This window comes from Lissotriton vulgaris, chromosome 2_1 (assembly GCF_964263255.1).
Source record: "Lissotriton vulgaris chromosome 2_1, aLisVul1.2, whole genome shotgun sequence".
Taxonomy (NCBI): domain Eukaryota; kingdom Metazoa; phylum Chordata; class Amphibia; order Caudata; family Salamandridae; genus Lissotriton; species Lissotriton vulgaris.
The window spans coordinates 711,127,270-711,143,172 of record NC_141687.1 but is presented as its reverse complement, the minus strand read 5'-3'; the positions used below and the strand labels follow the sequence as shown (position 1 = coordinate 711,143,172).

General features: G+C 43.7%; 1 protein-coding gene across 5 annotated transcripts in view; it reads right to left on the bottom strand.

The window, feature by feature from the left end:
- SBF2 (SET binding factor 2) overlaps positions 1-15,903 on the bottom strand; it is a 2,158,806-nt gene that overhangs the window by 751,708 nt on the left and 1,391,195 nt on the right. For all 5 annotated transcript variants that reach the window (XM_086955965.1, XM_086955960.1, XM_086955962.1 and 2 more), the window contains exons 20-21: positions 10,397-10,569; positions 9,406-9,479 (exon numbers count right to left, since the gene is read on the bottom strand). In XM_086955965.1, the coding sequence (XP_086812091.1) occupies positions 9,406-9,479; positions 10,397-10,569 (247 nt within the window). The remainder of the gene's footprint in view (positions 1-9,405; positions 9,480-10,396; positions 10,570-15,903) is intronic.

Here is a 15,903-nt window from a genome sequence, read left to right as displayed (position 1 = left end):
AATCTCCTACCACCTCTGGCACGTCTTAAATCGAACATTAAGCATTGGAGATCGTTTCCTCTCTCCCTGCTAGGTCGTGCGGCCCTCTTTAAAATGATGTCCCTTCCCCGCTTTCTATATGCCTTAAAAAACGCACCAAACGATGTCAGTCCTCTATATTTAAAAGGAATCAACGGTCTCCTGAGGGACCTGCTCTGGTAGGGCAGGCCCCCGTGGATAGCTCTCTATAACCTCACTCGGGGGTCGTTCGACGGGGGAATCCGGTTGTCAGACATAAAGCGCTATTATTTGGCGTCTCACCTTCCAGCTATCAATCAGTGTACATACAGGCCCCAAGATGATCCGGCCTTTTCAGATTGACCGGTAGCTTCTGCCGGGTGGACGTTTCGAGGGAGCACTCTATGCGCGGCGCAGAGCCCCAACTTGACAGGACCCACTGCGCATGCGGTGCGAATATGGAAGACTGCTTGCAGAGTCTGGGGTGGGATGGCAAGATCACGAAGACCACGCCACTCTGGCGATGCGACCAACTAGGACGCTTGAGTTGATCAAAGGGCTTTGACCGGTAGGACCTTATGGGGATTTCCAAGGTAGGCGACCTGTGGAGGTCGGGTGTCCGGTTTGATCAGTTGCAACAAGATTATGATATGGCTTGCTCTGAACACTTCCGATACCTGCAGATAAGACTTGCCCTGCTCGTAATACTCACTAAGGGAGAACCACTCTCTGAGTCCTGTCCACTAGAGGACAGAGTGGTAGATGGGGACCTGCAGGAAAAAGCTATATCGCTCATCTATAAGAAGCTGATAAACAACTTGCCGGACCTACTCGACCAACTACGAGCTAAGTGGGACCATGATATGGCGGGGCTGGAAGATGACGACTGGCTGGCAGCGGTGGCTCCTCCCCGAGAGGTGGCCAACTTTTCTAGGCTGTGTTTAGTGCAGCTCAAGATCCTGCACAGATCGTACCTATCCAGGTCACTTCTGGTCCGAGTGGGATACAGCCCTGAAGAGGCTTGTACAAGAAGGTGTGGGCAGGCGGGCACATTTATCTATACGCTGTGGGAAGGTACGAATATTCAGAGAAATTGGGCGGGAATAGTGGGGCTTATGGAGCGTGTACTGGGTCAAAAGGTTGACGGCAATATAAAACTGGTTCTCCTGAACGCCTGGGGGCCAACTGACCTGGCAGCCAAAGGACGCTTGTGGGTAACCTTGGGATTCATGGTGGCGAAGCGTAATGAAGTAAGACTATGGAAGGCCCAAGAGCTGCCCAGTCTAGTGGACTGGAGTAAGGACATGGACTGGTGCCTGGTCACAGAAAAAACAATCTATGTGGCAAGAGTGTGCCTCAATAAATGGGCCCAGGTCTGAAACAGCTGGAACTCCTATAGAGGTGGTATCTGTGAACCCCCCGCTGACCAAGGAAGGCGCCATTGCACAAAGATTGGGCTAGCTGATAATGTATATCTGTGAACCCCCCGCTGACCAAGGAAGATGCCATTGCACAAAGATTGGGCTAGCTGATAATGTAATATATGTGGTCAGAATTTCCTGTTGAAGGCGCCCCGCCGGCAAGTATCTACTGTATTACTACACACAAATGTGGTTGAGAGGATTGTAGTCTGCTTGTCATACAAAATTCTATTTTCATAAATTGGTGTTGGATTTTTATTGCATCATGTTTCTTACTAATCTGTTGTTTTCGTAATTCTAAATGCTTTATACGGGTTCCATTGTTTAAGCTTGGCTGCTCTGTGCCACAGCTTCCTAAGACTGAGGTAAAGGTTTGCTTGAACAATCTAACTGGACCTGATAAAGATTGTGGCATTATTACATGGTGAGGTTCTCACAAGAGCACCACAAAAAATCAACGTTCCTACACCGTGTGCAAGAAAGACCCTCAATTGCATTAGTAACTTTTGGTTTCCCCGCAAAGAAAGTCAGCTAGAGATTCCACTGTAGGGATCTGCCAGGAACTTCTCAAAAGCATAACCTAGCTCTGATGAAAGGTGAACTCTCAAAGTATGTCATAATCCATAGTGAGTGTGGCTTGGACCTCCTTTCTAGGCAATGACTAACAATGGTGGTGCATGATACTTTAGGAGTACAAGCTTTTGTTTTTTACCTCCATGCGTGATTTGGAGCCTAGCTACTAGTTACCCCCTGTCCTTTACGTGGCAACTTAACAGACACACTAATTGTCTCAGTACTAAATGCATCTACCTCCTGATTTGTCCTTGCGACAAATTTTATGTAGGTATGACTATGAGACAGGTGAAGCTCAGAATAACGGAGCATAAAAGCAACATACAGTGCTCTAGGACCCACACAAGACTGTATGAACACTATCAACTACACAATCATTCTGCAGACAGCATCCAGTGGTTAGTGCTCGAGTCCCAACCAGCCATGACCAGGCAGGCACTGTTTAGGCTTGAACAGAGATGGGTGCACCGCCTTCAGCTTGACACAGTGGGGCTCAACGAAGCAGTCCCCTGGGCTACCGTTTCCAGATGACACGTTCTAGCTGGCTCCTGCACCTACTCATCCCATACATTACTGACACCCCAGCTCGGCACAGGCCATCCCATTACATTGCCGATCCTCACCGTCGGAGGGTTTCTGACCTACCCTCGATGATCCACAAACGAGGTATCCCAACACGATGGCCCTTCTACTACCTGACTGACCCATGTCTCCTCATACACGAGCCTACCAACCCATTCACCATCAGGGAGCCTACTCCATCCCCCGGGTTGCTGGCTGGTAGTAGCCCCTTCCTCCAGTGGATGCAGCCCCACGCCCTCCCTGTCATGTCTTATTTATTTATTTCCAATAGCTGATTGATATCCATCATGTAGTAGCAACCCTGTGTTACTCCAACCCCTAGCAGACTATGCATCCGCAGTCCGCCGGCGATAGCGACCTTTCCAACATGGCTGCCAAGTGTGCCATTATCGCCCGGCAACTGCTCCAGTTCTCGTGCTACCTGGGCGCATGCGCATGACGCGCGGTAGGCGCCACAAAACCCGCGGCGCCCTGGCGAGGTAGCGGACAGCCTACATAAAGATGGACCCAACAGGGACACACCACCAGCTGCTCCGCACCCTGACCAGGTGCCGCGAGCGTGAGGGGTAGGTGTCGCCGCCGTCCCAGCGTCTGTCCACAGGTAAGCCTTGTCCCCAGCCCCGTCGACCTGAGGCTCTGATCACCTCTTGCAGCCCCACAGCACCAGGCGGTGACAGGGGTGGCTCTCAGCTCCATCCGGGCCCCCCACCCACTCGCCACAATGCAGCTAACGGATTAGAGGGAGGGAGCGCCCGCCTCTCCCCTGCCTACGCCCTTTAGGCTGAGCTCTGAGGGCTGTTACTTGCGCGGTGCTCCGCCGTATCCTGGCACTGTCTTTGCTCGTGCTCGCGGTTTGCGAGCATGCAGTGTTGAATTGGTGTCGACTTTGGGAGTTGGACTCCGCGCTGGGAGCTCCTTTGGGCTGTTGATGCCTTACACGAACAGAGTGGTCAACTCCCTTCCCACCCGATGACTGCATATGTGGTATTGGGACAATTAGCCCTGGAGGTTAGCTGGGTACCTGCCTCTGCACCCCCAGCGTGGCGGTGCGAAGGCACGAGCCCGGTCCTTCCCATTCCACCATTTGGACTAGCCTGTACCACCAGGCGCTAGTCCCCTACCCTGTGATTTGCAATTCACAAATCATCCCTTCCATACCCTGCAGGTACACCCACCAGACAGCGCTGGCCTCACGGGAGCATGCTGCGAGGCCTGTGTTACTCTCCCTTAGGGTAAGAACCTTCCTTTCTTCTCCCAGGAATGGGTGTGCTTTTGATAGATTTGGCTGTACACTTTAGACTAGTGTTTAACTTGCACTTTGGTTTCTCCAATTAAAGATAATAGTCGCGCCATATTTAGACCGATTATGAAGGGAAATTCTCATCCACCTTGTGTTCGGTATGAATGTCTTCCCTGCAGGCCCCCCGACCCCTCACAGTGTGGAGAGCATTTACCAACAGTCACCCCATATCATCTAAATGTATAACCACAATATTGAGATATGATTTGACCCGCTCTCTTTTATTTTCTACTTTTTCCTCCTACCCTTAGGTCGCCTAATTAGAGCAGGACCTCTTAGCCCTCTTTGTACCCGACCCAGTGAGGTTGTATTTACATTTGCTTTTTCCTTCCTGAATGAGCATTGTATCACCTTTTTCTTGTGTAGTACCTTGTTAAGGTCCTGACGAATCGCCGGTTGGCGAGAAACATGTTGACCACATTAGGGGGTTTAGTTAGTTTTCTGCACACTCTACAGTTTCTAGCTCCCCTCTCACCCCTTTTAATCAGGGAATCAGCCACGTCAATAAAATCCATTGTGGACTGCTTACCCTGTTTTAATATTCACTCACTTAGCGCCGACTACACTTCTTTTTCTCACTCACACACACCATCGGCAAGGAACAAAAGAACTCCGCCAAAAGAGTGCCTTTTGGCATTCCGTCAGACATTGCAGCGCCGGTCTGACGAGGAGCAGTGAGCCGATGATGAAACTGGACATCCTACAGTCAGGGTGTGTTTCACACCTAGCGCTCTGGGTGTGTGAGGCTCTCTAGTTCCGACAAGGGAACCTTCCTAGTTCCATGACTCTGCACTTATTTTCCTTCTCCACACTGTAGCACTCTCCCCGGGGAACTTTGTATCCTTCTGTGTGCACTGACCCCATTCCCATAAGGAGAGGATCCCTCCAGGGCTGTCCACTGTCTCCTTTATTGTACGCATTGGTGGCGGAGTATGTTAGCCTGCGCCTTACGGGAGTATCATGGTTGCGAGGGGATTGGGTTTCCCACCTACAGAATTGTGGTCTCCATGTATGCAGACAACACTCTGCTATATGTCCCAGAACCAGACAAAAACATATCTGCGGTGCTCTGTGAAGTGGTGCACTACGGGGTGCTTTCTGGCCTGAAGGTTAACTGGGCGAAGTCCCAGGCTTTCCCTCTTACCCCGGCCACGCAGGAATTTGAAATGGAATATCCCCTACAGTGGACAACCGATCCAATTAGATATTTAGGGGTAACACTACACACCGATTCAGAGACAGTACTCGGAGAGAATTATGGAGTGGTCATTAGCAAACTGGAGGATGATGTAGACGCCTGGTGCAGGTTTCCGCTTTCTCTGCTGGGCCGTATATCAGTCATGAAGATGGTCGTGCTCCTGAGGTTGCTGTTTCTGTTTATAAACCTCCCGATGGTATTGCCCTGGGTATTTTTCCAACGACTAACCCAACTTATGATAAAAGTTTGCTTGGGCGGGTAGACAGCCACGGGTTAAGTGGAGGACACTCACACTACCATATAGCATGGGAGGCCTGGGCGCCCCGGATTTTGAACTTTACTACAGAGTGGCGCAGGGGGCCCACATGCACACTTTGATACACGGGGACCCGCACATTCCACACGTGCGCATGGAAAAATTGTTTGCAGACCCACTCCCCTTTGGCTGCAACAATATTTGAAGCAGTGGATCGTAGAACAGGAATATTAGATTCTGTCATGTCCACTAATCATGCTTGGCACAACCTCCTGCGGCACCAGGGAGGGGCATTGTTGTACTCGCCGCAAATGCCGGTAGAATGGGCCCGATGGCTGACTCCCTGCAGAGATAGGGGGTGATAGATGCCCTGTGTAGGCTGAACATAATGAAGGCGGGAGATTTATTTCGGGAGGAGAGGGCTAAGACCTGGGATCAGGTCCTCGAATCTGAGGGTGCGGATACACTATTACATCGCTTCCAGTACCACAGAGTGTGCAGGGCCCTCTTGGAACAATTGGGGGAAGACCTGACGGAGCCGCCAGAAGTCCCTGAACTTACCTACGTGATTAAGACTGAAACTCCTTGAAAGTTGGTGACAAACCTCTATAAAATACCAATGTCCCATAGGGAGCACCAATACACAACTGCGAGGCTGGTGTGGCAGAGAGACTTGAAGATCACGATAGATGATGATATGTGGTGATACTGTTGGGATAACACTAGGCGTATATCCCTGAATGGCAAACATAGGCTGGTCCACTTCAAATTTCTTAATAGGGTCTACTATACCCCAGAACGCTTCTGTAGATATGGTCTTTTGAGAAGAGGCAGGATGCGAGAGGTGCCATGCCCTAGTGGTAGACTTCCTACACCTAGCGTGGTCATGCCCGAGAGTGCAGGCATTCTGGGGAGACATTTTCAAGGAGTTGAGTGAAATTGCGGAGGTTGCGCTAGACCTGGATCCTGCGCTTGTGCTTTTGGGGTACACCAGTAAGCTTCCCAAGGCGACCCGTAGACTGGTGGGAATGGGCATGCTGATGTCTAAAAGGGAGGTTGCTCTATGTTGGTTGACAGGTCCGACACCTACAGTGAAAAGCTGGAGATGGAATATGCTGTACTGAAAACTATAATGAACTGCTCCCTCCCAGGAGCCGCCCGAAGAATTTCTGGTGGTTGTTCCGGTGGCGGGGGGGAAGCGCAATTTGAAGATACAGCATGATGTAATTTGCTCATATCAATGTCCAAAGACCAGCTGCCTGGGAGAGATGTTGTAATAAAGATGTTCATAGGAAGACGATGGAACTGAGCGCCGCCTGCCACCTAATCGGGTTGTTGGCAATAAGGCTGTGTATTTACTGTGAAGCGGGAGAGTGCTGTTCAGCTTCGTAACTCTGCACTGTGTACGATGTTTGGGGGGGGTTAATGGAATGTTGTCCTTTCACACTGTAAACTTAATAAAATATTTAACAAAAAAATACAAACCTCTTTCCCTCTTCTATCCCGCAACCTATCCTTCGCTCTCCAAATAACTGAATAACATATCCACCAATCAAATGACTTCATACTTCACTATACTAATTTTCAACACTAATCCTTTATGGGTTCCAGAGTAGCGTTCTACTCGCCAGAAAAGCTCTTCAACACCCATCAGGGGTAACAGGTGCTACACATGAATGCAAACCTTTCTTCTCTTTGATCCCTCTGTTACCCTTCTCACTCCAAATAACTGACTAATAGCCACCACTCAAATTACTTTCATATTTCACCATACTAATTCAGCAATAATACTTAGTTTATGGGTTTCCGGAATAGCGTGCTTCAACACCCCATCAGGGGTAACACGCGCTATATAAATACAAACCTTTTCTCCTCGTCTATCCTTCTTTTATCTTTCCGAATCCAAATAACTGGCTAACCTATCCACCACTTAAAATGTACCTGCATGTTTCACTATACTTATTCAACACTAATCCTCTATGGGTCCCCGAGTAGCGTGCTACTCACCGAAAAAAACGCTTTGATGCCTCGTCAGGGGTAGTAAGCGCTATATAAATGCAATTACAATACAATACAATACAATGCAATACAATACAATACAAGAGCATGTCACAGAAGGCCTAAATATTAGGGCAAGGTTTCTACAACATGTTAAGTCTGTCTTTTTGAAGAATGTCATATCCACCTAGAAGGAGGATATCATAAGTGGTTGTTAAGGCAAAAGAGAAGTAATTTCAATAACTAACAGCAGGTTTTCCCACAATGTCATTGCAGATCACAACTGCAGAGAAAGTGGTAATTAATAAGTCATGTAGGCAAAGCAGGCATGCTTTAGAAAGAGTGAGTAGAAATCTGAAGTTCATTTACAATAGGTTTAAATTAATGGTTTTACCTCATTTCATGGGGATAGTAATTGCTATTGGAAGAGCACTCGACTAGAATGGGAGTCAATATATCATAGATACTTATTGTACTTTTAATGTGGAACAGCAAGTGTACTGGATTATCTACTTTCACTAACCTTCTCACCATATCTCAGCTTTTTAGGGCAGTAACTCTGACAATGGGTTTCCCTTCATGGATCAACGGTATAAGTTTATCAGAAGAATTATTGGAAAATTATTTCACATGCCATACTTACATTTTTTGCCATTTTTGGACTGGACATTTGCTTTTAAACCTTCGAAAACCTGTTTAGAGTTCTGTTCTTCCATGGGGGATGTCTACTTCAGATACTGCTTGTTATGTAACCTGCAAATGGTTTCAGCAAAGAATGCTTCGGTATGCACATGTTATGACATGTCCATTGTCACATTTTAAGCCTCAGACGTCTGTTCAACATATTTAGAGCCCAGTGGTGCCATCTTACTATTATAGTCCATATTTACAGTGAGATTTGATTTTCCAAAGTTTAATTTTAAGGGTTACAAGTAGCGCGGTTTTTACCAAATAAGTATTTATTTAAGTGCGCAGGTTGTTTGTACTTTTAATTTATATACTGTATATTTGTTCCGTAGATTTTTAGGTTCCTTTATTTCTATCAGTTTGCAGTCAATATCCCACTGTCCATGTTTTTACCCTTTCTGTGGCAGGTACCTTGTTTGTCTAGTTCAAGTGATCTTTTTAATGCTGGGCCCCTCCATAAAAAAGGTTTAAAAAATATTTACCCGTCCCCCCCGAATTTCTAACAATTATTCTAATAAATTTGCAATGTTTAAATATCTCATATTTCAGGTAAGTTCGGTAATCCTTTCAAAAAATGCAATCAAATACACGATTGTCAAACATACTATTGTGGTCAGCCAGACCCTAGTAAAGTTTAAAAGTACCCAGAGTGCGATTGCCAGTAGTCGTGGGAGGAGGAGGTTAAAGGAATATTTTCAGCTCCTTCCCTTTTGGTACCTACTCCCGGCCAGTATATATTTATGTTAGTGATGACCCATTAGAGTGGTTTACTGGCACTCATTTTTGCCACTTGAAACAAAGCACTTTTATCAGCATGATACTTCTCTTGGTCTGAGCCTTGCGCCACCCCCTGGGATCAATTAAGCCCCCACCTCAGTTTGAAGACCTCTGATCTAGTTGGATACAATTTGATGTTCCTTTTTTGCGGCCACTCACCTGTATTCTACTTGCTATTTCTACAATCTGTGTGGTGACACTGACTCATCAATGTCCATTTTCTCTTTGCCATTTGTTGTTGATGTAATTTCATGTTTTTTGGTCTGATGGGGTTCTCCCTTTCAGGTCACCATTGACATGTTATAAAAAAAAATCAGCAGCGCAGTAGTTGTTTAACGGAAGGAGCAACATATTGATGCAATAACTCAATCAAGCAAATAGGTGTCCTCTCCTCTTCGATACTTAGCTTTATTTATCTCCTTTCTGCATATTCCCTTCTTTCTTACTTTTCTTTCACCATAAGATCCTCTCCTATTCTCTTTTTATATTTCACTCCCATTATATTTTATCCAACTCCATGTACAGAGGTAAACTGGCATGTAAATGCCAACCCGCTTCCCATTTCACACAATATAAAATTAACACGTCATACGTTTTTACACTTTTCAAAATTCACCTTTTTTATTGGGGGAAGCCTTCTACTTTCTCTGTGAACAACCTCCAACGTCTCAATGTGCATAGCAACAATGCCTTGAAAGAGAAAAAACAATGATTATGTGCTCCTCAAAAATTTGTATACAGTGTTTACTACCCATAGTTATAAGAAATTGATTTTGATATATATGGTGGCACAAACATTTTGTTTTATCCGACACATTTCTGAAGTCACTACAATAAAGCAAAGAACAAAATGTTAATTCTCAGAAAATACACTAAACCAGTAGTTAAGTTTTTCAATAATTACGACAGAAATCAATACAGGTACCCTTTTGAAACGCAGAATTGCAGAGTACCACGATTGCCTAGTCCAACTCCGAACCCGCCTCTTCCTTCCACCACCAATGGCGTCAAAGATTGCATATTATACCTGCAGGCTTTGCACACTGCTTTCTCCTCTTGTAACAGTTTTGCCATCTTTCTCCCACCCCTCTCCCCCCCCATCTCCGACACCCTTTTTCTTCCTCTGGGCCAAATTCTGATGATGAAAAATAAATACTGATCCCCAAAAATAGATCATAATTTTGACTCCAGGCAACGACTGCAACATATTAATCACTGCATGACGCAAACCAGAAATCTGCACTGTAATAATGAATCAGCGATGTATGGTGTATATAGAATTCTATAGAGAGGGAGAACCGGAAGAGGAGAAGAGCTCTGGGTATTTTGAAAAATTCTGACAGAGGGAAGCATGCTCGACTGCAGAAGAGAGGAAGTGTCTGGATTAGGATCTAGAACAAAAACATTTACATAGAAATGAAGCTTGTGTGAGTGCGGGAACTTTAAGAATTATCAGTGAAGGTGATGGAAGAATAAGCTAGAATAATTTGAACACAGAACTGACTGTGTAAACATATCACTGTCACAATAACGTCACCACCTACTTCTCACTTACTACAATGCCTAGATTGTATTGGATATTACAATTCTCAATAGAAAATGTATACCTGGTATCATGCAATGCAGGCTCTTGATGTGGTCCTGACTTACTCCACTCTCTGTGCAAACCTTGTCAATAAATCTTGCAATGAAGCGCACAACAGAATTGGTGATGTCATTGTTTTCAGAGTCCTCAAACCCACTTTCAGTGTCATAGCTCTCAGCCACGCTGCCTGCAATGCTAAAAGGTAGGAGGAAAATATGAGCAAAATATTTCGATCACATGCAAATAAACAACCGAAATCCAGACTCTGCACAATTCCTAATAATGTAAACTAAAGAAATACTGTAGGTTCAAATACTGTAGCCGGTGTGTATGTGAGAAAACCATAATAGTGTACCGCACGCTTCCAACTAAAGCTCAAGGTACTTGGTAACATAACTAGTAAAGTAATCTGGGTGCATGGGTAAAAATACAAGTTTCCCTTTATTGACGGCTGGAGCAGACACAGTTGACAAGAGTCAACATTGAGTCAAATGCAAAACATGTATAATCCAAGAAAAGAAATTAGGCAGCCTACTTTTTAATGCTGTGACATGTAGTGTATGCTATTTCAAGATGTAAAAAAAAGTTCGGCCTACCCAAGTTTATGAACCCAGGCACACACATATAAAAAAAAAGTGGCCCACCCAAAAATCATTTATCATGATAATATTTTTTAATTAGAGATACCTGATTACTTCAATGTATTCACCAAATTATCGTACGCATTTCTCTCATTCAAGCCAGGTTTAAACATAAACATGACTAGCAAGCACCTCCAATCAGATAATTTATACGAAATATCAGTAAGAATACCTTTGAATACAGTTTGTATGCAATTGAATGTATTGTGTATCACCATTCATGTATCAAAACAATTGAAGGTTACAACGCAATGTTCAGAAAGCCTTCATGCATAAACCGACGAAAAATGAGAATGCACCTAGAAGCTATGAAACAATTGACGACTAAAAAATATATCCAAAATATATTTAATATAATTAGGGTATTTCATCACAAGGATAATCAACACATTATATATATTTATCTAATTTTTATGCTGGATTTCAACCTTAACGGCGCAATTCTTGGGTCATCATCAGGACGAATACATTTGACGGAGCATCTGCTGACTAAAGGTGAAATGATAATATTTAGCAGTAAACAACACTACTGTCAACGGGGGCAAATAGATCCCAGATAACTATCAGCAGAAGCACCATGAGGAGAAAGCCACAAAACATGTGAGCAATCCCCAAGAAGGAGGTGATAGTATCCAAATAACTGCAGGCAGAAGCCTCATGTGTACAAACCAGTAGGCATGCAAAGTTTTACAGAGAAGGTGCACGTGAAATGGATAAATTAAAGAAATACTCACTGGATGATCCAAACTTGAGGCATGTCGTGCATTTTAAATTGCAAAGACACAAAGTAGAATAAAATGTTGGTCAGCCTAGAACTCTCAATCAAATATATTGGTCACTTCATTATGGGTGCTGTGATCTCTACGGGATCCTCTGAGAGAGAGCACTAAGCTCATTCCCTCACAGAAGACTTAGCATTTAATACTGCTGGTTACGCTTAATATTACGTTATTGTATACAAACATTGCCCAAGAAGAAGCATTGTTTGCAATTGAAGAATACTAGAACGCAGGCCACATCCAATACAAATACCACCAGGTTTAATGTTGTCTTTAAGAAAGATTGCCCTAACAAAAACACTATTTCTCCTTCTTAGGAAATTATTTTCTGCAGATCAAGGTGACTTTTATGGGTATACACTTTGGTTCGAACCTAGCAAAATATTTGGGCACCGCAAAAAAGCGGTGTAAATTTATTGAAGGGATTTATTAACATACGTACAAATGTCAATGCCGCATACATAATCTCTAGAAGTTTCCAGATGCCTATTGGGATTTCGACAAGGCTTCTGTCAGCAGTTATTTGGATGCTATCAGCTCCTTAGGAAACAAGTGCATGTCTTTTGTTTTTTACCACGTGGTGCTTCTGCTGTTAGTCATTTGCTCCCAATGACAGTATATATTAGTATATATATATTAGTATAGTTGCTAATTGCCCATTATTATATTTTTCCTTTAGTCATCAGATGCTCCGTCAAGTCTCTCCACCTTGATGATGATCCACAAACTTGTCCTTAAGGGCAGAAATAATGAGATAAACACAAGTTGAATTTTAGCTCATGTATTGAGTATCCTTTGAAGGAAATGCCCAAAATATGTGTATAAAGCCCATGTACAAGTGGCATCAAAGAAGTATATTCAGACAAAACTAAAGTACGTGCATGATGATATAAATAGAAACTAACATTTTCAAAAAAATGGAGATAACAACCAATTCAGTAATTCCACCATCTATATACACATCCACTCATTCACCAACAGTTCTATATAGTCACTCATACATATACTCACTCATCATATGTATGATATATCATATATATATAGTTTTATCATATATATGATACACCTATACATTATACATCCTGTTACACACCGACAGTCATCCAAAAGTTACTCACACACCTACTCACACATGCAAATAAACTATTGAACATCCATTTTTTTGCATATACTACTAAACACACACTACCAGCTTACTTCTAAGGAAACTTACACATACTTACTCTCTTAAACAATCACTTATGGAAACACATACTTATTTAAACAGGAACTCTTACAATCTCTCACTCTCACATATACTCACTTATATACATCAATACTCACATATACTAGATTAAAACATATGTCGTTACTAATAAAGACAGTAGTGAGACAGTCATTCACTCACTAATACACACATATACACACTCATCCACCCATACAATCCTGCACATATGCTGTCTTCAAAACACATACAAACAGTGAGTCAGTCACCAACCCATGCAGCCACTTGTACACAAAGTGAAACACTGATACATATATTTCAATATTTAAAAGTTACTCGCTAATATATGTATTCACTAAGATACACTTAATAAGCCAGTTAACCAATCAATTAAAAAAAATAAAACCCATTTAGACACTTATTTAAACATTTATTCTTCCATCGACCTTTACATATACATAAATAAAACATTTATTTTTCAGAAAGACACACATTCACTAAAAACATTACATTACATTTAAAATGACATTAGTGATGTCCTCAGTGATGTCATTTGAGATGTCATCAGTGATGTCACTGACCATGTCATGAGTGATGTAATATGTGACGTCATCAGCAGTGCATTGCAGGCGCGCAAGTTATATTGAGTCCAACTAACTATAACGTGGGAATTTCAATGGGTTTATGTCAGTAAAATTTCCAGCTAACTATAACTGATGTGAACCCTATGTTTTTTTCAGTATATATATATATATATATATATATATATATATATATATATATATATATATATATTATATTACCTACTGGCAGTCGCCAGTAGGTAGTTATAGTTAGGATTGGCTACCATAGGAAATCCGCAACATTCTATTGGGAATAACTCTGGTGACGGTTGAGGAATTTGTGTGTAATTTTCCAAACTTTTGGCCAGCTCCGCTCTGCTCCTTCCCTGGAAGTTTCGGGGGGATTCGTGAAGTGGGGGCTGAGAAAAAAGGGGGGTCCCAAAAAATGTTTTCCCCATGTTAATTTCCATAGGACGGTCTGACAAGTCTACAGCCCGAACTGCTTAATGGAATTACGCCAAACTTGGCAAAATTGTAGGGACTGGTACGCAGATGTGCCTTTGCTATATTTTTGGTTGAAATTGCTCCAGTGTTTTTTTTTAAAATTACCTTCAAAAACACATATATATCTATAGGCGCGCTCCGAGCCCTCACCGGTGCGCGTACCGGGGAGCGCACCCGGCACGCTACGGGAGTGCGCGAGCGGAAAGCTGATGGGCTGTCGGGTGTCTGTCAACATTCTAAACAGTCTGGAGAGTCTGCCATCTTGTGTCTCGGTAGAATCGAGACTAAGCATGGGCGGAAAATCCGCTCCGCTCGCGAATTTTGCGGATTTTCGGTAAATTCGCGATCCCCGAATTTCCCGCAAAATCCACAAATTCGCAGGCAGCAGATTTTTTTTCTTGGTGATACAATTTTGCGGCGTGCGGCGTTCACTTACCGTCATTCAGCGTTTGCCAAGTTGTTTTTCTCGATATTTTTGCGAGTGCTGTGCCATTTTGGATCTTGCTGCGGGATCCCGCGGGAGTTTGGCGACACATCGCAAGAGTTCGCAATTGCGAACATGTAGATGCGGTGGGCAGCAACAATCTTGCGCTCGCGAAATTACAAAATTTGCAATTCTGCACAAGAAATCCACTAGCAAGCAGCATAGACCTTCTGAAAATGATGATTTTTATCAGAATAACTTCACAGGTTGACATTTGCCTGCACTTTTTGGGATTTGAGGCCTTTTGACTCTCTTTGGATCACTTTTGGATTAGAAATCAACTTTCATAAATACGTTTGTTTGGGGCATGACAGTTGCTGTCTGCAGAAAGCACTCAGCAGGTGCAAAAGTTCACTCATCATTGGTAACCATTCCCTGTAGTACTTCCTGAGGGCCCCCTCCAGAGTTCAGTTGCCTATGTTTGTTTGGGGCATTACAGTTGCTTCTCTGCAGAAAAACGAATTTTCAAAAATGAAAGCACTCCAGCAGGTGCAAAAGTTCAAACTCATCATTAGTAATAGTAACCATTCCCTGTAGTGCTTCCTGACTGGGGCCCCTCCAGAGTTCAGTTGCTAGTTGCAACAATTGTATGACCCTGCTCTGACCCTCACAGCAGGCTCATAGAATAGCTACAAGTAGGCCACAAAGGTCCTGGAAAAAAAAGTTGCACTGCAACAGAAAGCAAATTACAGATAAGGAAGCAGGTGCCAGACTGGAATTTTAAAACAGTGACACATTAGTAAACCAACCCCAAATTAATTCATGTCAGTTGAAGCAGGGCAGGTGTGCTTGCTTTTCCCCCCATAATCTACAGTGATGATGAACCAGAGGGTGGCATGGGTGAAACAGAGGGTGGCATGGGTGAAACAGAGGGTGGCAGTGGTTAAATAGAGGGTGCTGGGAACCTGTGATGATGAACCAGACATAGAAACAACATAGTCGCGACCGTTGCGAGCCGACAAGTAAGTTCGCAATTGTGAACTGGTACCAAACCCTCGCGAACTGGCAGAAACCCTTGCGAACACACAAAAAAAAAATCTGCAAATTCGCGAGAATTCGCGGATTGCGAGTTCGCAAATACGCAAATTCGCGAACGCCAGATTTGCAAAATTCGCCCATGCTTAATCGAGACACACGAAGGGAAAAAGAAAGGGGGAAAAACAGTGTAAAAAAATAGAGTAAAAAAATAAAGTGGAGTGTTTAGAGGAAAGTGATGCATTGCTGGAGTGTGTCACAAAAATGATGCAACTCCAGCAATGTATCCTTTCAAATGGGGCTAGTTCCATGTGAAAGGGCCTGCCTCAGTCTTACGCCTGTTGTGAGGCAGGCGCAATAAAAGTGACGCAGTGAAATC